Source organism: Capra hircus, chromosome 16, assembly GCF_001704415.2.
Source record: "Capra hircus breed San Clemente chromosome 16, ASM170441v1, whole genome shotgun sequence".
NCBI classification, from domain to species: Eukaryota; Metazoa; Chordata; class Mammalia; order Artiodactyla; family Bovidae; genus Capra; species Capra hircus.
In genome coordinates this window covers 10732460-10756164 of record NC_030823.1, presented here as the reverse complement: position 1 = coordinate 10756164, position 23705 = coordinate 10732460, and the positions used below count along the sequence as shown (strand labels likewise).

General features: G+C 39.7%; 2 protein-coding genes across 5 annotated transcripts in view; one reads left to right on the top strand and one right to left on the bottom strand.

Annotated features, from left to right (window-relative positions):
- The window catches only part of TROVE2 (TROVE domain family member 2), a 30907-nt gene extending 23018 nt beyond the window's left edge, over positions 1-7889 (top strand). For 2 of the 3 annotated variants that reach the window (XM_018060150.1, XM_018060148.1), the window contains one exon: positions 1209-7889. In XM_018060150.1, the coding sequence (XP_017915639.1) occupies positions 1209-1361 (153 nt within the window). In that variant the 3' untranslated portion in view covers positions 1362-7889. The remainder of the gene's footprint in view (positions 1-1208) is intronic. The other variant, XM_018060149.1, reaches the window with a different exon arrangement.
- On the bottom strand, positions 10952-20714 carry GLRX2 (glutaredoxin 2). Of its 2 annotated transcripts, none has more exons than XM_005690456.3 (4): positions 20577-20714; positions 18120-18180; positions 12455-12631; positions 10952-11246 (listed from the first exon to the last, which is right to left on the bottom strand). In XM_005690456.3, the coding sequence occupies exons 2-4, from the start codon at positions 18177-18179 to the stop codon at positions 11115-11117; spliced, it is 369 nt and encodes a 122-aa protein (XP_005690513.1). In that variant the 5' UTR covers position 18180; positions 20577-20714; the 3' UTR covers positions 10952-11114. The 2 variants fall into 2 exon arrangements, with proteins under 2 accessions (XP_005690513.1, XP_017915635.1); XM_018060146.1 differs by lacking the exon at positions 20577-20714 and adding an exon at positions 19934-20133.

The following is a 23705-nucleotide window of genomic DNA, read 5'->3' as shown; positions in this document are numbered from 1 at the left end:
TAGAACTAGAACTTGATGAAGAGCAGTGGCTCTCAAAGTGTGGTTTCCTTTTCTGAGCATCTGCACCTTTTCTTAGCATCACCTGGGACCTTGTTAGAAATGCATGTTCCTGGAGCCCCTGGGAGACCTGCTGAGTCAGGAACTCTGGGGATGGGACTGTGTGTTAACAACCCTTTCTGGGGATTCTCGTGTGTGCTTAAGAAAAAGTGAGAATGGAACTCAGAGTCAAGAAGCCTGGGTTCTGAGTCCTGGGTCTTTCTCTTTATACTAGCTGTGGACCCAAGTGAATTATTTACCTGATACATGTCATAATAGTGTATCACTGCTGTGGTATGTACCATGTTGGTTAAAAGTACTACTTACCTTCCAGGGTGGTTATAACAATTGCTACTCTTTAGTTGCTAAGTCATGGCCGACTCTTTTGTGATTCCTTGGACTGTCGTCCTCCAGACTCCTCTGTCCGTGGGATTTCCAGGCAAGAATACTGGAGTGGGTTGCCATTTCCTTCTCCAGAGGATCTTCCCCACCCAGGGATCGAGCCCTTGTCGCCTGCATTGGCAGATGGATTCTTTACCACAGAGTTACCAGAGAAGCCCTCGTTATAACAGTTAACATTAGATCAGTCATCTAAAGAGCTCATGGTATCTGACATAGTGCACACTCAGTGATTGTTAGTCTTTCTCAAAAAGTCAAGTATTGTAGCCTTAAATCATAGCTGCAGAGAACAAGTTATTACATTGACATTATAGTTATGACATTTATATATGTCATACATAGCAATGTCATAGAACAAAAATTGATAACCCCAGGAACTGTTTTCCTTATTTGTACCCATACATACTGCCCCAGTGTATGATGTGCTGTTAAAAATGTCTGATGTCTCGGAACATTCTGACAGGTTTCATGAGTACAGAGTCCCTGTGCTGCTCAGAAATGTATTTTGTGTCCATAAAATGAGTGATAACATGCAGCAGAGAAGCAGGAATTTCAGGCAGGCTGTTCACATGTTTACTTGTCTGTACTTCTAAAGATCACATTCTCTTCTGAAGTCTTCTGGCCCCAGAAGACTGACAGATTTTATGGAGGAAACACAAATTGGCTTTGTAATGAAAAGCTGTGATAGGATTTAAAATGTTTTAATTTTGGAGGTTATTTGTTTTTGCTTATTAACATACTATTTTTAAAATATCTTTTATCTTTTCCTACAGAATATGGATATTCCAGCTAAATTGATTGTTTGTGGAATGACATCAAGTGGCTTTACCATTGCAGACCCAGATGATAGAGGCATGCTGGACATGTGTGGCTTTGATACTGGAGCTCTGGATGTGATTCGAAGTTTCACATTAGATATGATTTAACCATAAGCACCAGCACAATCTAAGAGGTCCACTGCCATCAGTGATCTCGCTAAAAACAAACAGCTACTTCCCAGCTAATCTTAATCCACTGAAAGAAGTCAGACAATGGTACAGTATGTGCACAATGGAAAGGTTACCTTACCAAAAAAAAAGAAGGAACAATAAGATGAGCCCAAAGTTCTTTCTACTAAACTAGCTTTTGGGAAATAGCTTCAGAATACACTGTAGCCCCCTCTACCTAACAGAGAACTTCTTGTTGAGATACTGTAAAATAGTCAAACAGTTCTGCTTTGCTGAATGATCACATTTGTACTTAAAAGAAGTGAGAGCCAAAAGTGTAAGTAGTCCTATATCATGTCATTTGTTTGAGAAATGCCTTTAAGTTTTCTTAAATGTTTTCATTGGTAAAGGACAGCTTTGATAATGTCCAAATACTCTGAAATGCACTGGACCATGTACTGTGATTATGAAACTCCTTGTAAATTTTTATACCAAGGGGATAAAACAACCACCAAGACATTTGCTTATGAATGAGTTTTACAAATTGCTTTAACAGTTTTCACCGATCTCATAAATAGCAGCATTCTCAGTCAGTGAAAAAGATACTCTGTTTCTGAGGGTTAATTTACATTTACAGGATTGTTTACCATTAACCAGAAACATAATGGAAACCTTTGAGAAGAGATACTAAAGTTTGTTTGTGTCAGCTGAGGAAGTCTATTTTGGTTTGTTTTTGTTTGTTTATTGCTGTGAGGGGCACGATTTGTTGGTTTCCTATGGCTTATACCAACATAGCCACATGTAGGGACACATTTTTTCATATTCACAAATGAAAACATAAGATGTTTCAAGCATTTAACTTCCCCTACTCATAATCTGAAAAATATGACAGATAAAATCTCAGCTATAACCATAATCTGGTTATACCTTACTTTAAAATATTTTACCTTACTTTAAAATTTTGTTTTAATTACTTTTAATTACTTTTTTTATCCAATTATAAATGAGTTTTAGATATTTCTAATTGTAAACATGTTGGCATCCTCCTCTCTGTCTACTATTCATTTGTGGCAAAATATTCTTTTTTGATAGTGTGAAAAAAAAAAGCAAGCTAGGTCTTTCAGGTTTGAAAGGCAATTTTTGAGTGGCGTATTACCACTAACCAGTCTATAGGAAATTAAATTTTTCTTATTTGTGTATATTAAACTTCCTATTCATTATAAAGTGCATTATTTCCTTGAGCAAATACCCCTTCTGTGTGGGGAGCTTTAAGCTGTTGAAATGCCAATATATTTGCTCATAATTATATCATGGTTGCTTAAGATAATGTGGACATAAAACTTTAGTTTTTATGTATTGTTCTTTAAATGTATTTAAAGATTTACTGGGATTTTTAAAGCCTTCTCACTATGAAAAGTCAAACAATAAGTGTAAATCACATACTTGTGTGCTTGGGGGTTAGAGATTTTATGTTAGGGGCAGAAGGATTAAGTAATGTTAGAATTTGTATATTTTCTTCTGTTTCATGAGAAATTTGGGCTCTGGGAGTGACAAGAAAATGTCCCTTTCAAACTTATTTGACATATTTATACTGGGTTTATCTGCTATGTAGCCATTCCTTCAAGGCAACTGGTAGCAATTTGTAAATATTGTGATTTACCTGAGATTTTGGTCAACAAAGCTAGTGGCATCACTACCCAACACCCGCAAAATACATCGCTTCTGGTATCTTTGGTTTTTTTACCTTCTGTCAGGCGTTAGATTTGAAATGATAGCTACTTTGATACATTAAAATATTATGCTCAGATTGAATTTAAAGCTTAAAGAACCTAATAGAATCATGTAATCATACTTGAATTCATTACATAAACCCAAGGTCTTCTTAAAAATTATAACATGATCTAACTTCTTATTCCTAATAGAAATGTTAAGTGGAATATAATATAAACGCTTATTTCCTCGGTTAAATACTGTTTCTATATTGTTTTTAGGCAGAATATTCAGGAACTAATATTAACAAATCCATCAGAGAAGTAAGATTAGCTGTGGCCTTTTTGAAGTCACATAGAAAAGTCTATTAAATGTTAAGATTTGAGAAAGAAAACTAAAGACCACCACACAAGGTAGCTTTATTTCAAATATGGAGCTTTAGAGCTGGAAATAACCTTAGAAATGTAAAAGGTAGTTTTTTTGACTTAGGCTAGGAACCCGAGGTCCGAGAGAGTGTGACACTGGAGCCCTATATCTAGAAATGGCCTCCTCATTCTCATTCCAGTGTTCACTGGAAATTCCACTTAGGAACACTGTCTTGTATTGTTTAGTTTAGTGATCATCTTATGGGAATATTGGTGAGGAAAATGCTCAGTGAACGGGATGTACCGTCATCTCCCTGGAGCCTCTTTCACTCTAACTTACTGTGTGACTGGAGACAACTAGTTTAACCTGTGTGATTCAATTTTGCTATCCTTAAAAAGTACCATTTTGTGGGAAGACATTTACTTACAAGAGTAAGGGATAAAATAGAATTATTCAAGACTTTTATCTTTTTAGGTATTAGGAAGTAATTAATGTATATACATGATTGCTTTAGGAGTAGAAAAACAGAGAAGTTGTGAACATGTATACTTTTGTAGTTCATAGTGACCCTCAAGCACAATTAATATCTTAATAACCTGTTGCTATATAACATAGTCATATAGAAAAAATAAAAACTTTTACCTCATTATGAATAAAATATTCTCAAGTAATAAAGAAGTTTTATTTTCTGAATTACTTTTAGCATTACTGCTGATTAGGAAAATGTTGCTTTTAAAAAAACAACCCTAAGAAAAATAAACTTTATGTCCCAGAAAATACATAAGTATTTTCAGGATATAGTTTTAATTAGTAAAAACAAAAACTAATCTTATAATCCTACCCTTTCCTTGTTAATTGAAATTTCTAGGAAATTCCACTTAGGAACACTGTCTTGTATTGTTTAGTTTAGTGATCATCTTATGGGAATATTGGTGAGGAAAATGCTCAGTGAATGGGATGTACCGCCATCTCTCTGGAGCCTCTTTCACTCTAACTTAACTGTGTGACTGGAGACAACCAGTTTAACCTGTGTGATTCAATTTTGCTCTCCTTAAAAAGTACCATATCTAATCCTTGGATCATAGAAGAATCAATGAATTTATATCTGTATTAAAGTCAAAATTGGGAAGAGGGCTTGCAATACAAATTAGAACTTCTCTTTTACGTGTTGAAAGATAAAGTGTTTTAGAAAAACAGCTCATTAAGCTGAGTAATTTTTTTAAACACTTCCTGTTCTGAATGGGAAATGTCATCATTCTCTGATAAGAGAAAGTAGTAATATATTCCAAGTCTAAGATCCCATTAAAAAACAAACTCATATTCTAAATAAGAAGATGGTCTTAGAAACATTTGCATAACCTTTTAAATAATAGGTGAATCTATAAATGATAGAATATCAGTTAATTAGGCTTTTTTTCTGCAAAGCAATTTAAAGTTATTTGGGAAATTTAAAGTTATGTGAGGATCTGACAGTTACTTGAGAAACGTCTTTAGAAGCACAATAAAGCTACATCTAAACGATAAAGGAAAATAATTGTGATCACTTATTGGACTTATTTTAATTTGACTTAAAGGTACCCACACATTTCTCAATAAGGCCCTTACAGTAAGTAATCAAAAATGAAAACTTCTAGTCTTGTCTACCACAGACATGGGTGATTTGTTAAGGCGATAAACCCCTTTAGAGAAATGTCAGATAACTGCAATGGAAACATGCACAAGGGAGAATTAGGAAAAAAAGGTAAGTTGAACTAGTTAGGTGTACTTACTGTATGCAATTTAATCTAGTATATCCCATATACCTGCTCCCTAGTCCCTTATTTGTTGAAAGATTACTTCTATACCTTTTTTCCTTTTTTCTCCCTTTTAAAATTCCTTTCTTCTGACATTTTGGTCTTTTGTTTTTCTACTCCTGCCCTACCTGAGTAATAACGTGAATGACAAGAAAGTCACCTGTATTCGGTTTGGGATACATCTTTTGCAGAGTGCTTTTTGTTCCACATAGAGTTAAGGTCACATTTTTTTTCAAATTAATAACAGGCATGTCTCCTAGAACAATAATCAAATTGATAAATTCTCTTCCCAATCAAGTTAACTTGTATAACTTTTATATAAGCTGTACGCAGAAATTTTGTGGCCTTTTGAGTAGGGTTAGTTATTCAGCCTTTGTTTGCAATTATAAGTGTACCTGGCTCTTAGAAAAAGCACTCTTTGAAAAATAAATAACTGGATACTCTCAGAAAGTAGCACATCTCAGTGCTCATATTTCCATAATTACAAAGACTACCCACAAAATCTTTGGTCTACCAAGTACTTGACGATGCTTCTGTATACATGGCTTGTAGTATAAAAGGTCTTATAAATAAGACTTGTATTCACATTGAACATTTTTTTACTTGGTTAAGTGTTTTATTTACTTTTGAAAAATTATTATGACGTTTATTTAAAAATTAATCCTATGGTAGTATTTTTCATGTAGAAAACTAATAATTTTAAAAAAGATAACTAATAATGTAGTTAAACTTAACTGTTTGAATAGAAATTATAATAAATGACACATTTTCCTAAACTCTGAAAATACCAAATTATATGGGAAATCGGTAAAAAGAAACATAAATTTAGGATATGTTACAGAATTCTGACTGAAATTAATGTGATTATTTTCTATGAGAATTAATTTTGTAAATACAATGAAAACATATAGAAGATATTTCTGAGCCGAAGAAAATTTTTGTTTGCTTCTATTTAATTTAGTACCACCATGTTACAGTAATTTTATGAACAGAAGTGAAAATATTTCATTTTCAAATATATTTAAATTTTTCTGCTTTTAGAAGCTATCAGAATCTCTACATGAACAAAAGAAATAGTAAGTTAGATACGTTTCACTTAATGAACACTTGGATTGTTAAGGGTAGTAAATGGGGTTAAAGCCTTGCTATTTTATGTATCATTACCACAAAATTGATGGACCATTATATCAATACAATCATTGTATTGAAACCTCTGTTTAAATGGCTTATTAAGCTATATTTGCAATGCAAACTGTTTAGAATCCATACACGGCCAAATCAAAGATATTATATAATTAATGAATAGTAACCGAGAAAAAATATTTTTGTTGCACTGCTAAAGATGGACTGCATGTAATTTGGAATGGTGTGACTAGACATAACTTGTAATGCATCTGAATTATATTTTCTTCCTTTTATGGTCAGCTTCTGATAATGAAGAAATTCTCCTAAGGGATGAGATATATGAAATCAGCTTTAAAAAAATTGGCTGGGGAAGAACTGTTACAATCTAGTTATAAAATCTCCATTTTCTTTATATAAAGGCTTTGATTTCCGTATTTGACCACTCAGTATTTAAATGATACAGACTAATGCCCGCATAGAGTAAAATGAAGTATATAAGAGCCTTAAAGTGAAAAATGAACCTTCTGACTGCCTTAAAATATGACTAGCTCTCTAACACAGGCATACATACTTTGCTTAGGGTCTGTTCATTAAGTAATGCCTTAATAGTGTCAGTATTTCTAAAGTATAGAACTTGAGGTTCTTTTACAGCTTTCTCTTTTACATAATGGAAATTTAACAAGTTTTAAATCTGATTGTACATTAGTTGTTTAAGCACCCATTAACAGGATAATCTAGGACACTGATGTGTTATACATACATGACTGTTAACATCAGTAATACCTTGTGATAGTTTGAGGTTTTTTATTGTTTTGTATAACAAATTATCCAAGAAGCTGGACTCTATGTAACATGATCTCCAAGGACCAAGCTGCATATTTAAACACTCTGAGTGAAAAATAAAGTTGTACAGTTCCAAAAATGATTAATTTTTTAAGGGAATTTTTCAAGACAAAAGGCAAATATATTCTTTCAAGCCTACCACCAATTCATTCAAAGAAGTGAATACAGTTGTAAACAGTTGCAATAAGAAGTATCCAGGCCAGTGATGTTTGTTTAATTACATTCACATTTTTACATTGACTTTGCCTTTTAAAGCAGGAATATTTTATAAAAATGAGAGAAAACTTTAAATTGTCAAGCTGGTGCTTTAAAGTATATAAATTCTGATTTATAACACATTCCATTTCAAAGGAAAAGGACCCTGAAAGGAGGGGTGGGGGTTTCCTAGAAACTCACTGATAACTCTGTTGAGTCTTCCAAGTTATCACTGTAAATAACACATCTAACAATGTAATTCTGGTGTTTTCTGATAGAAAAATGGATGAAACACTAATGTATGAAATTTGTTTCATGACAAAATAGTTTCCACCAATACTGTGAAATCTGGACTCTCCTGTGTAGCCCTGCAAAACCCACACTGGATAAATCATTTTAGACATCGAGTACAGGTGGGCACAATGTGAACTGTTTCTAGTCACTTGTATTATTGTAGAATTTGATAGAGGTACCAAATAAACTCTATGCACATCAAGTATTTGTCTTTATTTCTTGAAAGAAGAATTTTAAGGTTATTATGTGCCTTGTAAGAAGCTTCCAGGTGGCACTAGTGGTAAAGAACCCGCCTGTCAATGCAGGTAAGACACAAGAGACGCAGGTTCAATGGAAGATCCCCTGGAGGAGGGCGCAGCAACCCACTCCAGTATTCTTGCCTGGAGAATTCCATGGACAGAGGAGCCTGGCAGGCTGCAGTCCATAGGGCCACAGAGTGGGACATGACTGAAGTGACTTAGCATGCATGGCTTACAAGATGTAAGGCTCTTGGCCTTACATTTTATAATCTTACAGTATTTGAATATTCAATCTTATAATAGTTAAATAAAATGAAATTAAGGTTTGATCATTAATACTGGTCTTGAAATGCCTCAATGTTTATTTAAAATATGTGCTTGAGGATTCTTTTCAATAGGTATTAATTATAGAATCAAAACTACATTTAATAAAAATATACATTTTTTAAAGAGTTTAAAACAAGATTCTTTTGTGGGGAAAAAATTATTCAAAGTTGCCTTTGGGAGGAAGGAAAGGATAAATTAGGAATTTGAGATTAACATATACACACTACTATATATAAAGTAGTTAACAAGACCTACTGTATAGCACAGGGAACTACTAAATACTGTGAAATAACCTGTAAGGGGAAAGAATCTGAAAAAGAATATATATATACACATGCACACATACATAACAGGTATATAATCTAACTGAATCACGTTGCTTTATACCTGAAACTAACACAACACTGGAAAGCAACGATACTTCAACTACAAAATTTTAAAAAATAGAAAATAAAAGTTGCCTTTGGGAAAAGGTAACACCAAAACTCAACTATGCAAATAAAAATATTCTAAGTGCCAATTTACAGAGATTTCTCTGAATTCCCATCAAACTTTCATATTAAAAGTTCTAAGAAAAAAAAAGTTCTAAGATCTGAGCCATAGGAATTGAAGAGAACATACGAATTGAAACTACATACGAGCATACCCACCAAAACTGTATAAACATTCATTCGATATTAGAGTTCTCCATTTAAAGATGGCAGTGAACAGCTGAATGGAGAAAGGATGATCACAAACTACAGCTGACCCTTGGAACGTGGGTTTGAACTGTGCGGGTCCACTCAGACATGGATTTCTTTCAGTAATAAATACTGCAGTACTAGACAGTCTGTAACTGGATGAATCTGAGGGTGTGGAGGATTGATTTCTAAATTACACTTGGATTTTCAGGGTGGTATTCGGAGCCCCCATCCCTGCCTTGTTCAGGAATCAACTGTAAATATTTCCTCACAGATGAGCAAAACTAAACTGTATTTTAAACCTTAATTGGGAAACTTGCCTTTATTTTATTTATTTATTTATTTATTTTAAATGTTAAAATCTTTAATTCTTACATGCGTTCCCAAACATGAACCCGCCTCCCACCTCCCTCCCCAAACATCTCTCAGGGTCATCCCCATGCACCAGCCCCAAGCATGCTGCACCCTGCGTCAGACATAGACTGGCGATTCAATTCTTACATGATAGTATACATGTTAGAATGCCATTCTCCCAAATCATCCCACCCTCTCCCTCTCCCTCTGAGTCCAAAAGTCCGTTATACACATCTGTGTCTTTTTTCCTGTCTTGCATACAGGGTCGTCATTGCCATCTTCCTAAATTCCATATATATGTGTTAGTATACTGTATTGGTGTTTTTCTTTCTGGCTTACTTCACTCTATAATTGGCTCCAGTTTCATCCATCTCATCAGAACTGATTCAAATGAATTCTTTTTAACGGCTGAGTAATACTCCATTGTGTATATGTACCACAGCTTTCTTATCCATTCATCTGCTGATGGACATCTAGGTTGTTTCCATGTCCTGGCTATTATAAACAGTGCTGCGATGAACATTGGGGTACATGTGTCTCTTTCAATTCTGGTTTCCTCGGTGTGTATGCCCAGCAGTGGGATTGCTAGCAAATGAAGCAACTGACAAACAACTAATCTCAAAAATATACAAGCAACTCCTGCAGCTCAATTCCAGAAAAATAAACGACCCAATCAAAAAATGGGCCAAAGAACTAAATAGACATTTCTCCAAAGAAGACATATGGATGGCTAACAAACACATGAAAAGATGCTCAATATCACTCATTATTAGAGAAATGCAAATCAAAACCACAATGAGGTACCACTTCACACCAGTCAGAATGGCTGCAATCCAAAAATCTGCAAGCAATAAATGCTGGAGAGGGTGTGGAGAAAAGGGAACCCTCCTACACTGTTGGTGGGAATGCAAACTAGTACAGCCACTATGGAGAACAGTGTGGAGATTCCTTAAAAAATTGCAAATGGAAACTTGCCTTTAAAAAAAATTGTTCAAATAGTATTTTTTTTTAGTATTAGTAAACAGTGAAACTCAAATATATTTTAAAAATCCCTTTTTTCCCAGCAGCTTTTCAGCGTCCCAGTTAAATTTTTTGGCAATTCATGTCTAAGTTGATTAGTGGTAAAAGTGAGGGGGGGAAAGATTGCCTGTTTTTAAAAAAATATTAAACAGTTAGTCTTTCAGATCTTAACATTAAAAATCAAAGACCTCCCAAAAAAGATCATACTTTTTCTTAAAACGATCACCATTTTCTTTCTAACCTATGATTCTGGAAAGTACGGCTGCCAAAACCTAGTTTTGCCTTAGATTTATATTAAGACTTTTATCCAGCTATAATTTATGGTGTTATGGACTGAATGTGTCTCCCCAAAATTTATGTTGAAACCCTCATTCCCAGTAACAATTATGCTTTTTTTTTTACTGAAAACTTACATCCCCCCACCCAAAAGTCTTTCTGTTAATCCTCCGCTTAGTAACAACTCCGTGCATAATCAGACTAAAGTTCTTGGTCATCTGGGGCTGGCATGTCACCTGAGCAGCTGCTTAGACCCACAGGACTGTCCCTTGCAGCACTCACTTCAGATGCCCGTCTGTCCAGGCTGTCACCTGTTATCTGCTCCTTCAGTTTTAAATATCTTTTTTTACTGAAGAATTGGCAAATAAGATGTTTCCACAGTGATTTATTGTTCATTATTTTTTACAGCCTTTTCATGAAGATAATTCATATATTTAAAACACCTTCAAATATTTAAAAGACATTATCAGGCAATATCATTTTAAATATGTAGTGACATATTACTAGCAAAAGTTATATGCACTTACATCACTAAAGTTCTTCCCTCTTACTTTTTTTTAAATGACACTGGTGAACTAGTGGAAGCAATTTTCCTTCTTTGTGAAGCCTATGAGTGTCAGTTGCACCTCCAATAAAAGTTCCATTGACAAATATTCGTGGTACCTGTTGGATAAACAAAAGTTTAGATGTCACCCTGGGTGTCAGAAGTATAAAGCCGTTCACAGGATCCTAATACATGCTACTCTGTGGGTGCTTTTATGGGCAAAGCACTATATAAAGCTCTTTGATAACTACCTATTTAAAATTTTCAACCCTTTAGGTGGGGCTTCCCTGGTTAGCTCAGTGGTAAAGAATCCATTGCCGATGCAGGAGACAGGTTCAATTCCTGGGTCGGGAAGATCCCCTGGAGAAGGAAATGGCAACCCGCTCCAGTATTCTTGCCTGGAAAATCCTGGCTGCAGCCCATGGGCTCGCAAAGAAGTCAGACTTAGCGTCTAAACAACAACCTTTCAGGTGGGTACTATTTTTTAGTCTTATTTTGGAGGCAAAGGAGGCACAGGAGCTTGCCCAAGATCACAAAGTAAGTGACAGAACTGGGGTTTAAACCCAGGACAAACTGACTCTCAATCCCTTTCTCCTCATCACTTTGGCATATAAAAGGCAGAATAAAGCAATCAGCAATCTCTAATGATTAATAATGTTTAAGTGGTTCTTCTTACCACTGTTTACTAAAGGGGAAGAGTACATTATCAGCTCCTTAACAGGCACATATAAATAGGAAAATGGCACATATAAACAGGAAGGAAAAATAATGTTGCCATTATTTTTCTTTTTTGTTCCTTTGGGTTGGTTGGTTTGTTTTGCCACACCATGCAGCATGCAGGATCTTAATTCTGCCTGGCCAGGGATCCAGTCCCCTACAGTGGAAGCTCAGTCCTGACTACTGGACAACCATGGAATTTCCTCTATTATTATGGGAAAATCCTCAGATTTTCAAGAATCTAAAAACATGGAGCCTGAAAGCACTCATTAGTACAGAAAATGAAGCACCCTTGATCTGCACTGTTCAAGTGAGCAAAGAAGAATTCTTTCATCTTGAAAAAGTCCCAGGAGGATGTCAACCATTTATAGACCACCACTCACGCCAACACCATTAACCCACCCATTTCACACACACACACACACACACACACACACACACACACACACACACACGGTAAAAATTTTTTAAAAATAGAACTCTCTTGTTTCCTGGTCTATGAATCTCTCGGAGTATGTCTGGCTCACTTTTCCCTACACAAGGACACAGGCCCAAGGTGACCCAGCTCACCACCCACTTTGGGGCAAAGCAATGCAGGGAATGGACTCACAGTTCTTTCACCAGTCATTTTGTGAAGAGCGTCTTGAAACTGACTTCCATATTCAAGCATGTCCAATTCCACCACTTTATAGTTAACATTCATGTCATGGAAAAGGTTTTTTGCCATCGTACAGTAAGAACAGGATGTTTTGGAGAAAATCACCACACAATTATTAGAAATGGTCTCCTGAAGAAAAACAAAAAGATCATTTTAATTCTAGACATTTCCTCTCAGAAAGGAATCATGATACAGGAGATATATGATATAGTAGGAAGGGTACAGATTTTGGAGCCTCACAATTTAGGGCTCAGACTCAGCCTATGTCATCTAATTCTCATCTGTAGACTGAGGACAAAGGAACATTATTAGGGAAAAGGGATGTGATGGGTGGAAAGTGTTGGCACAGAGGAATAACGCATGTAATCACCGCCAATTCATAGACAGCAGACACTGCTGTGTGCCAACACGATCCTCAACACTTTACCTTCACTAGTTCACTTAAACCTCACTACAGTCCTGAGATAGGTCTTTATTATCGCCTCCACTTCATACATGAGGAAACTGAGGCAGAGAGGAGGGTAAATAACTTAACCCTGGTCCTCAGCTCTTAAGCGGGTGAGCTGGGATTTGAACCCGCACAAGTCTGAGTCCACAGCCCAGATACTTAATCTCTTGTCATACTACGTCTCAAATATTCAGGTGTTCAGGAGTTAACTCCTTACTTAACTGTCTCTTAAATTTTTTTTTTTTTTTTACCATCTTAACCATTCTTTGCTTTTTTTTTTTTGGCTGAACCACACGGCTTATGGGGTCTTAGCTCCCCAACCAGGAATGAACCCATGTCCCTGGCAGCGGAAGCCTGAAGTCCTAACCACTGGACCACTGGAGAATTCCCTTCTTTGCTTTTTTTTTTAACATTGAAATCTAACTGCTGCTGCTGCTAAGTCGCGTCAGTCATGTCCAGCTCTGTGCGACCCCATAGACAGCAGCCCACCAGGCTCCCCCGTCCCTGGGATTCTCCAGGCAACAACACTGGAGTGGGTTGCCATTTCCTTCTCCAGAAATATAACTGACTTACATTATTATATTAGTTTCAGGTGTATAGCATGGTGATTCGGTATTTTTATATTTTACAAAATGATCAACCCACTTCCTTACTGTTCAATGGTGAAAAATGACCTACACGTGCATGCTGAGTCGCTTCAGTTATGTCTGAGTCTTTGCAAACCTTTGGATTGTAACCTGCCAGGCTGCTCTGTCCATGGGATACTAGAGTGGGTTGCCATGCCCTTCTCCAGGGGATCTTCCTGACCCAGGGATCAAACCCATGTCTCTTACATTTCCTACATTGGCAAGCAGGTTCTTTACCACTAGTGACACCTGAAGCCCCAGTGATGTATGATTTCTCTTCAAAATGTAAGGCTTTCAAGGATCCAGGTATACACAATAGTTTTTCCCTTCAACTTCCACTCCTTCCTTGTATATCTTTATAGTAAAAAAAATAAAACAACTGTCATCACTGTTTTGATAAGATATTCTCCAGCATTCATTGTTCCTGGAAAAGCTACTTCCAGACATGCTGACTCAGTGGGTCTGAGGCAGAGGTCAGAAACTATTTCTGAAAAACATTTCCAACAATTCTAACATCAGCCTGGAAGCTATATTAGCCTTGGAAGCTATCCTGCCTGACTTCGTCACAAAGACCCCAAGGCTTCGCTGTGCATCTGCGTCACAACTTCACGGGTGAAGTTTGTTGAGCTCTGTGCATGTCAATGCCCAGGTCCTTCGGGAATTTCTGAATGGACAGATCTAGCATCTGCTAGGTTGTCCTAGTGTGAGTCATAAGCAGCACCTTCAAGATGAAGGTCAAAAATCAGAGAGTAGGACAAAGTGGTTCAGAAGATACATATGCCCTCGGGGGTCAGAAGGGTTCCAAGTCAGTGTCTGTTCAGTTGTTCAGTCACTAAGTCATGTTCAACTCTTTCGACCCCATGGACTGCAGCACACCAGGCTTCCCTGTCCTTCACTATTTCCCAGAGTTGGCTCAAATTCATATCCACTGAGTTGGTGATGCCATCCAACCACGTCATCCTGTCATCCCCTTCTCTCCTGCCCTCAATCTTTCCCAGCATCAAGGTCTTTTCTAATGAGTTGGCTCCTCATATCAGGTGGTCAAAGTATTGAGCTTCAGCTTCAGCATCAGCCCTTCCAATGAATATTCAGGGTTGATTTCCTTTAGGACTGACTGGCTGGATCTCCTAGCTGTCCAAGGGACTCTCAAGAGTCTATGTGTATGCAAATCTATTTCCATGCTTCTCTTCTGCTCACTCTCAATATTTACTACTACAGAAGTCTATCTCAGGGAGAGCTAGACAGGCCAGAGATATACTACTGAATCCATTTTACAGATAAGAAAACTGAGGTTGAGGACTTCACAGCACTGGGTGGGATTCCACCCACCCTGTCCCAAAACCAAAGCGAGTGCTCCTTCCACACTGTGCTGCCGCAGGTTAGAGACACCCGAGACCATAAATTTAGAGAGAGGGGCTGAAACACAGTAAAGTGAAAGCCGTTCAGTTGCATGTGACTCTTTGAGACCCCATGGACTGTAGCCCACCAGGCTCCACTGTCCATGGGATTCTCCAGGCAAGAATACTGGAGTGAGTAGCCATTCCCTTCTCCAAAGGATCTTCCTGACCCAGGAACTGAACCTAGGTCTCCTGCATCATAGGCAGATTCTCTACCATCTGAGCCACCAGGGAAGCCCTGACAAATAGTGATATAGAGATTCCTCGGTGATCAGTGCAAAGAAATAGGGGAAAACAACAGAATGGGAAAGACTAGAGATCTCCTCAAGAAAATTAGAGATACCAAGGGAACATTTCATGCAAAGACGGGCTCGATGAAGGACAGAAATGGTATGGACCTAACAGAAGCAGAAGATGTTAAGAAGAGGTGGCAAGAATACACAGAACTATACAAAAAAGATCTTCATGACCCAGATTACCACGATGGTGTGATGACTCACCTAGAGCCAGATATCCTAGAATGCAAAGTCAAGTGGGCCTTAGGAAGCATCACTATGAACAAAGCTAGTGGAGGTGATGGAATTCCAGTCGAGCTATTTCAAATCCTATAAGATGATGCTGTGAAAATGCTGCACTCAATATGCCAGCAAATTTGGAAAACTCACCAGTGGCCACAGGACTGGAAAAGGTCACTTTTCATTCCAATCCCAAAGAAAGGCAATGTCAAAGAATGCGGAAACTACCACACAACTGCACTCATCTCACATGCTAGCAAAGTAATGCTCAAAATTCTCCAAGCCAAGCTTCAACAGTATGTGAACCGTGAACTTCCAGATGTTCAAGATGGATTTAGAAAAGGCAGAGGAACCAGATATCAAATTGCCAACATCTGTTGGATCATAGAAAAAGCAAAGAGTTCCAGAAAAACATCAACTTCTACTTCATTGACTCCACCAAAGCCTTTGACTGTGTGCGTCACAACAAACTGTGGAAAATTCTGAAACACGGGAATATCAGACCACCTGACCTGCCTCTTGAGAAATCTGTATGCAGGTCAAGAAGGAACATTTAGAACTGGATATGAAACAACAGACTGGTTCCACATAGGAAAAGGAGTACATCAAGGCTATATATTGTCACCCTGCTTATCTAACTTATATGCAGAGTACATCATGAGAAATGCTGGACTGGATGAAGCACAAGCTGGAATCAAGATTGCCAGGAGAAATATCAATAACCTCAGATATGCAGATGACACCACCCTTATAGTGAAAGTGAAAAAGAACTAAACAGCCTCTTGAGGAAAGTGAAAGAGGACAGTGAAAAAGTTGGCTTAAAGCTCAACATTCAGAAAACTAAGATCATGGCATCTGGTCTCATCACTTTATGGCAAACAGATGGGGAAACGGTGGAAACAGTGTCAGACTTTATTTTGGGGGGCTCTAAAATCACTGCAGATGGTGACTGCAGCCATGAAATTAAAAGACCCTTATTCCTTGGAAGAAAAGTTATGACCAACCTAGATAGCATATTAAAAAGCAGAGACATTACTTTGCCAACAAAGGTCCATCTAGTCAATGCTATGATTTTTCCAGTAGTCATATATGGATGTGAGAGTTGGACTATAAAGAAAGCTGAGCACCAAAGAATGGATGCTTTTGAACTGTGGTGTTGGAGAAGACTCTTGAGAGTCCCTTGGACTGCAAGGAGATCCAACCAGTCCATCCTAAAGGAGATCAGTCCTAAATATTCATTGGAAGGACTGATGCTGAAGCTGAAATTCCAATACTTTGGCCAGCTGATTCAAAGAACTGACTCATCTGAAAAGACCCTGATGCTGGGAAAGATTGAAGGCTGGGAAAGGAAGAAGGGGATGACAGAGAATGAGATGGTCGGATGGCATCACCAACTCAATAGACATGAGTCTGGGAGTTGGTTATGGACAGGGAGGCCTGGTGTGCTGCAATCCATGAGGCTGCAAAGAGTCAGACACAACTGAGCAACTGAACTGAACTGAGAGATTCCAAACTGAGCAGAAACTCAGGATGACAGTGTCACAGTTTCTTGAACCTTCCTTCTCACATTTTCTCAACCCTGTCCTTACTAAATATTTCATGGTTTCATATTCTTTTTGTTTGTTTGTTTTTGGCCAAATTGCGAGGTGTTAGTTCCATGACCAGAGATTGAACCTGTGCCCCCTGCAGTGGAAGCATGGAATCTTAACCACTGAAATGCCAGGGAAGTTCCTCATGGTTTCCTGTTCTTATTTTAAAAGAAGCAATCCCTCACAACAGGTCTCCAACATTACTGTTATATTCAGCAGCTGTGAGCGAATATTTTTGTAGTCAAATAAACCAAAGGCAGAAATTGTGTGTAGTGGTGTTTGGTGGTGAGGGACAAAGAAATACGTATGTCCTGTAGGCTGCCGTCTATGGGTTCGCACAGAGTCGGACACGATTGAAGCGACTTAGCAGCAGCAGCAGTAGGCTGCAGGGGTAGAAAAACATACACACAAGAGGAATTTCCTGCGGCAGACTTAACTGGGCTTTGCAGTTCAAGCAAGAGAAACACAAGAGAACACAGCAGTGCACAGCATCCTTGAGAGGATCAGTCACAGAGTAACTACTGCAAACTAGGTTCTGTGTTTTAGAGAAACAGCTTCTCGGGGCAGAAACGAACAGTATGCCTGGCTAAGGCACCCTGACTGGTAACAACAGGAAACCTGAGGTGGGGGAGACGGAAAGAACAGTCAACCTCATAGATCCAACTTAGAGGAGCGAAGGCACCTTAAGAATAAATCTCATAGGGACTTCCCTGGCAGTTCAGTGGTGAGGATTCTCTGCTTCCACTGCAGATGGCACACGTTCGATCCCAGGTCAGGAAACTAAAATCCCACAAGCAATTTGGCACAGCAAAAAGAAGAATAAATCTCATAAATTTATTTTGAGAAAAAAAAAAAAAAAGAACTAAGAAAATGATCCAGAACTTCTTTGTATCATGCATGATTTTGATAGCAGATTTAAAAATATATTAACTTAGTAATTAATTTTCTAGACTATGTCAAGTTTGGATAAGCATATTAAATATGTATGACAATTCTATTTCCAACAAGGAAAGTTTTTTCCTACATGTCCCCCATCACTCACTTGGATCTGATTCACAGGAGCAGTTGCTGCATTTCCCAAAGATGATGTGCTGTTCCCCATCCTAAAATGAATTTTAAAGAGCGGTGCAGTTAAACATTAAGGACAATATATCAGATGAGATCCATTCAGAGCAACCCAATATGCAAATATATATCCAAACATATGAAAGAGAAAAGTTTTACTTGCTATCAGTACAAAATAGCATTGTCAAAGTATTTGTTTACTAATATCACAAAGGCCTACATCATTTACTATCTAGCTTTCAGGAAAGAAAATGGAGGTTAAAGGATGAAGGTGTGGACCTAAGTAGAAGCTTAGGTGGAACAACACATCAATCTATTTGTCTTATCAACTAAGAGAACACATCCTTTTCATCTCAGTTCCAACACTTAATTAGCATTCCCAAAGCACCTACTATTTGCATCTACTCTAGAAGCAGGAATTCTAGTAGACCTTCTAAGACCATATTTCCTTATGTACTAAGAGGAAGTGGAAGGTGTATTCTGAAACGTCAACTTCCCTGCCAAAGAAAAGAGAAAGCTGCTGGAAGGCACTTTTCTCCAATTCCAGTCAAGAAAGTAAGTTGTAAAAAAAAAAGAAAAAGAAAGTAAGTTGTTCAATACACGTTTCTCTTCTCCATTAATGAAGTAGCCACGTTTATGGAACACCTACTACGTGCTGCTGCTAAGTCACTTCAATTGTGTCCGACTCTGTGTGACCCCATAGACGGCAGCCCACCAGGCTCCCCCACCCCTGGGATTCTCCAGGCAAGAACACTGGAATGGGTTGCCATTTCCTTCTCCAATCCATGAAACTGAAAAGTGAAAGTGAAGTCGCCCAGTCGTGTCCGACTCCCAGCGACCCCATGGACCGCAGCCTACCAGGCTCCTCCATCCATGGGATTTTCCAGGCAAGAGTACTGGAGTGGGGTGCCATTGCCTTCTCCGTACTATGTGCTAAAGGGCTGAAATGCCGAAGGGATAGTATCACTGTAAAAACACCACTGAACCTCCAGGACTTCTCAAATAGTTACACTATGTGATTGGCACCTTCTGGAGGGGGTTTCTAGTTTAGCAGAGAAGGTTAATCAAGGAGCTCCTCGAGTCTTGCAAAACTGGCAGAAGTTAACAGATCGAGGAGTTAGGAATAACGTCCCAAACAGAGGGATGGATGTACAGACAGGCGAGCTGGTAGGACAGCCCCGACCGGCCTCACGGGAGTGAGGCGGGCAGAGAGGAGGCGGTCTCGCAACGCAGGCCTCGGGGCATCGGGTATTCACCAACCTCGCTCGAGCCAGAGGCGACACCGTCCAACCTCGAAGACCTGGCCATTTGGTAGAAAGCGCCACTTCCACTTCCTGCCGCAGGAGCCAGATTTAGCAAATGAGAATGCAGATCGCTCGGTTAAATTAGAATTTCAGATAAACAGCGAATAACTGTTCAGCCTACGTATGTTCCGTTCAATATCTGGAATATACTTAAGCCAAACCATTATTCGCTGTATATTTGAAATACTAATTTATTAGGGCATCTTGTATTTTATCTAGTAACCGAGGAGAAGGGGAGGTTCAAGCCAGCAAGACTTAGGCTTGTGCAGTCTGAAGATCACGTGGTCCCGAAATCGCCAAGAGCGCTTAAGGCATCTTCTCTCTCGGTCCCTTCCCGGCCTCCCGCTCTCCGAGGCGCCTCAGCGGTTCGATCTACTCGGGGCGTACCGGGCGCCCCGGAAGAAGCTGCCTCCGCCCACCGCTAGGTCCAGACCCCAGCGAGGCCGCACAGCCACGTCCAGCTCGTGCTGCTCGCAGAGCCGCTTACCCGGAGCCCGAAATTCCCGCTGGCCCCTCAAACCGGCCCGCTGAGCTGCTCCTGATCGGGACGAGCCGAGTCCCCACCAGCGCTGCGCGGCGCCAGTACATGGTCTTAGTGCGGGGGCCTCATCGAGCAGACGGACCAGCAACCGCCGCCCCGGAGATCCGGTCTCCGCCTGCCGGCTCTGCCCTACCCGGCTGCCCACGCCCATGCCACGCCCCCCGCCCGTGGCCCCGCCCCGCCGGGCTGCTTCTCCTCCAACCGCGGTCCCGCCCGCTGGGCTGCCACACCTCCACCGGTGGCCCCGCCCCTTTGACTGGCCCCGCCTCCACCCTCGGATCTCGTCTCTTCTCTTGGTTCCGTCCCCTTCCTCCCAGCCCCGCCCCGCCCGCGGCCCTCTCTCTGCAGCCGGCCCCGCCTCCACCCGCCGAATCCGCTTCCTCACCCGGTTCCGCCCCCTTCTTCCCAGCCCCGCCTCTGTCTTCCGGCCCCGCCTCCGCCCGCCGGCCCGGCCCCCGCTAGCCGGTCACGCCCCCTCCGGGCTGCCCTTGAGGCGCCGGTCTATACTACGCGGCTACCGGTTCTTTCTCCCTCAGGCTGCCCCCGCCTACTAGGGGGCCGCTGTCGGAGTCCCAGCTGATGCTCTCACCTGCCCTTGTGCAGGGTTCATCCAGGTCCCGCCCCTATGCTTTTTCGGATCGAGAACGCTCATAAAGGCTTACAGACACGTGCAGGCACTGCCTGGGCACTGTGGCCAACCTTCTGACGAAACGGAAAACAAAAACAGTGAGTGTCAGGCACGGAATCAAAATGCCTGGGATGTTTACATAGGATGGTAGCGTCAGCGCAACTTCCTGTTGGACTGGTCTTTGTGTTGATGAAATCAGAGCCTAAAGATGTCATCTCAAAATTAAGCCATTGATTGAGAACTCATAAATCAGGAATATTGGATTTTAGAAGAAAGTGATCCAATGTAGAACGTGCATTCCAAAGAAAACAAAATTGTATTTTAAACATAAAATTAGAAAATAAAACTTAAAGAAACCCACGAGTGTTCACTCTGGCTTTGAGAGCTGTTAATGACAGGATTGTGTCATTGAGTCATGGTAATAATAGCCCTTTATGCATAGCTAGGTAAAAAAGAGGCGTGTCGTCCTTTATTTACTGGCATTGAAATCTATTTAAGGTCAAAGGTCAAATAGTGTGGCTAAAATTCTAGGCAATTGTTAGAACAAACCAGACCTTTTTTTGATGGTTCATTCTCCAATTAGCTAAATTTAAGATTCATGCTACCAAGTTTCAGAATGAGAACTTCTGTTTCTAATAGTTCTTTTCCTACTTTCAAGTGGACCATGTTTCATTACTTCATAAAAGGATGAAGATTTATTGCAAAATCAAATATCCCAAAAGGTGTAAAGCTTTCTTTATAAATCCAAAATTAACTTTAAAAATAAAGATATGTTATCTACAATGTCTCGGCATATTGTCTGTGTGTGTGTGTTTAATCAAACAACAACTAGCAATTCAGGAAATTTACTATGACTGTTTTTTGTTTTGATGTAGAATTTTATCTTATTGTCTCAAATTGTGTATTGTGAGGTAAAACAATTATGTCAGACTTTGATTTGAATATAGTATGGATGGCCTAGATTAAGGGCAAAACTATGGACAGATTTTTTTAAAGGGAGTCCCAAATGAGAGTTGTTATTGTTCAGTCCCTCACTCCTGTCTACTCTTTGCAACCCCATGGACTGCAGCACACCACTTCCTTGTCCTTCACTATCTCTCAGAGTTTGCCAAAACTCAAGCCCATTGAGTTGGTGATGCCATGCAACCATCTCGTCCTCTGTCATCCCCTTCTCCTGCTGCCTTCAATCTTTTCCAGCATCATGGTCTTTTCTAATGAGTTGGCTCTTCACATCAAGTGGCCAAAGTATTGGAGTTTCAGCTTCAGCATCAGTCCTTCCAATGAATATTCAGGACTGATTTCCTTTAGGATGGACTGGTTGGATCTCCTTGCAGTCCAAGGGACTCTCAAGAGTCTTCTCTAACACCACAGTTCAAAAGCATCAATTCTTCAGCCCTTAGCCTTCCTTATAGTCCAACTCTCACATCCACACATGACTACTGAAAAAACCATAGCTTTGACTAGACAGACCATTCTTGGCAAAGTAATGTCTCTGCTTTTTAATATGCTTTCTAAGTTTGTCATAGCTTTTCTTCAAAGGAGCAAGCGTTTAATTTCATGGCTGCAGTGACCATCTGCAGTGATTTTGGAGCCCAAGAAATAAAATCTGTCACTGTTTCCATTGTTTCTCCATCTATTTCCTATGAAGTGACTAGATGCCATGATCTTAGTTTTAATTAATTTATTTATTTTAATTGGAGGCTAATTACTTTACAATATTGTAGTGGGTTTTGCCATACATTGACATTAATCAGCCACAGGTGTACATGTGTCCCCTATTCTGAAAACCCCTCCCACCTCCCTTCCCATCCCATCCCTCTGGGTTGTCCTGGTGCACCAGCTTTCATGAGTGCCCTGTATCATGCATCAAGCTTGGAGTGGTCATCTATTTCACAGAGTACATCATGAGAAATGCTGGACTGGAAGAAACACAAGCTGGAATCAAGATTGCGGGAGAAATATCAACAACCTCAGATATGCAGATGACACCACCCTTATGGCAGAAAGTGAAGTGGAACTAAAAAGCCTCCTGATGAAAGTGAAACTGGAGAGTGAAAAAGTTGGCCTAAAGCTTATCATTCAGAAAATGAAGATCATAGCATCCGGTCCCATCATTTCAGGGGAAATAGATGGGGAACAGTGGAAACAGTGTCAGACTTTATTTTGGGGGGCTCCAAAATCACTGCAGATGGTGACTGCAGCCATGAAATTAAAAGACTCTTACTCCTTGGAAGAAAAGTTATGACCAACCTAGATAGTATATTCAAAAGCAGAGACAGTACTTTACCAAGAATGGTCTGTCTAGTCAAAGCTATGGTTTTTTCAGTAGTCATGTGTGGATGTGAGAGTTGGACTATAAGGAAGGCTAAGGGCTGAAGAATTGATGCTTTTGAACTGTGGTGTTAGAGAAGACTCTTGAGAGTCCCTTGGACTGCAAGGAGATCCAACCAGTCCATTCTGAAGGAGATCAGCCCTGAGATTTCTTTGGAAGGAATGATGCTAAAGCTGAAACTCCAGTACTTTGGCCACCTCATGCGAAGAGTTGACTCATTGGAAAAGACTCTGATACTGGGAGGGATTGGGGGCAGGAGGAGAAGGGGACGACCGAGGATGAGATGGCTGGATGGTATCACTGACTTGATGATCATGAGTCTGAGTGAACTCCGGGAGTTGGTGATGGACAGGGAGGCCTGGCGTGCTGCGATTCATGGGGTCGCAACGAGTCAGACACGACTGAGCGACTGAAATGAACTGAACTGAACTGAATATACTTGTTTCAATGCTATTCTCTCAAATTATCCTACCCTTACTTCTCCCACAGAGTCCAAAAGGCTGTTCTTAATATCTGTATCTCTTTTGGTGTCTCTTGCATAGGGCCATCATTATCATCTTTCTAAATTCCATATATACGTGTGTTAATATACTGTATTGGCATTTTTCTTTCTGACTTACTTCACTCTGTATAATAGGCTCTGGTTTCATCCACCTCAGTAGAACTGACTCAAATGCATTCCTTTTAATAGCTGAGTAATATTCTATTGTGTATATGTATCACAACTTTCTTATCCATTCATAAGCTGATGGACATCT

What these genes read in the sequence shown, in the direction of transcription:
- GLRX2 (XM_018060146.1), bottom strand. Translation starts at nt 20,034, where the DNA reads ATGTACTGGCGCCGCGCAGCGCTGGTGGGGACTCGGCTCGTCCCGATC. An exon ending in GCGGGAATTTCGGGCTCCGG is followed by an intron (nt 18,181 to 19,933) that starts GTAAGCGGCTCT and finishes AATTCATTTTAG; the next exon opens with GATGGGGAACAGCACATCAT. An exon ending in AAATGACTGGTGAAAGAACT is followed by an intron (nt 11,247 to 12,454) that starts GTGAGTCCATTC and finishes TTTATCCAACAG; the next exon opens with GTACCACGAATATTTGTCAA.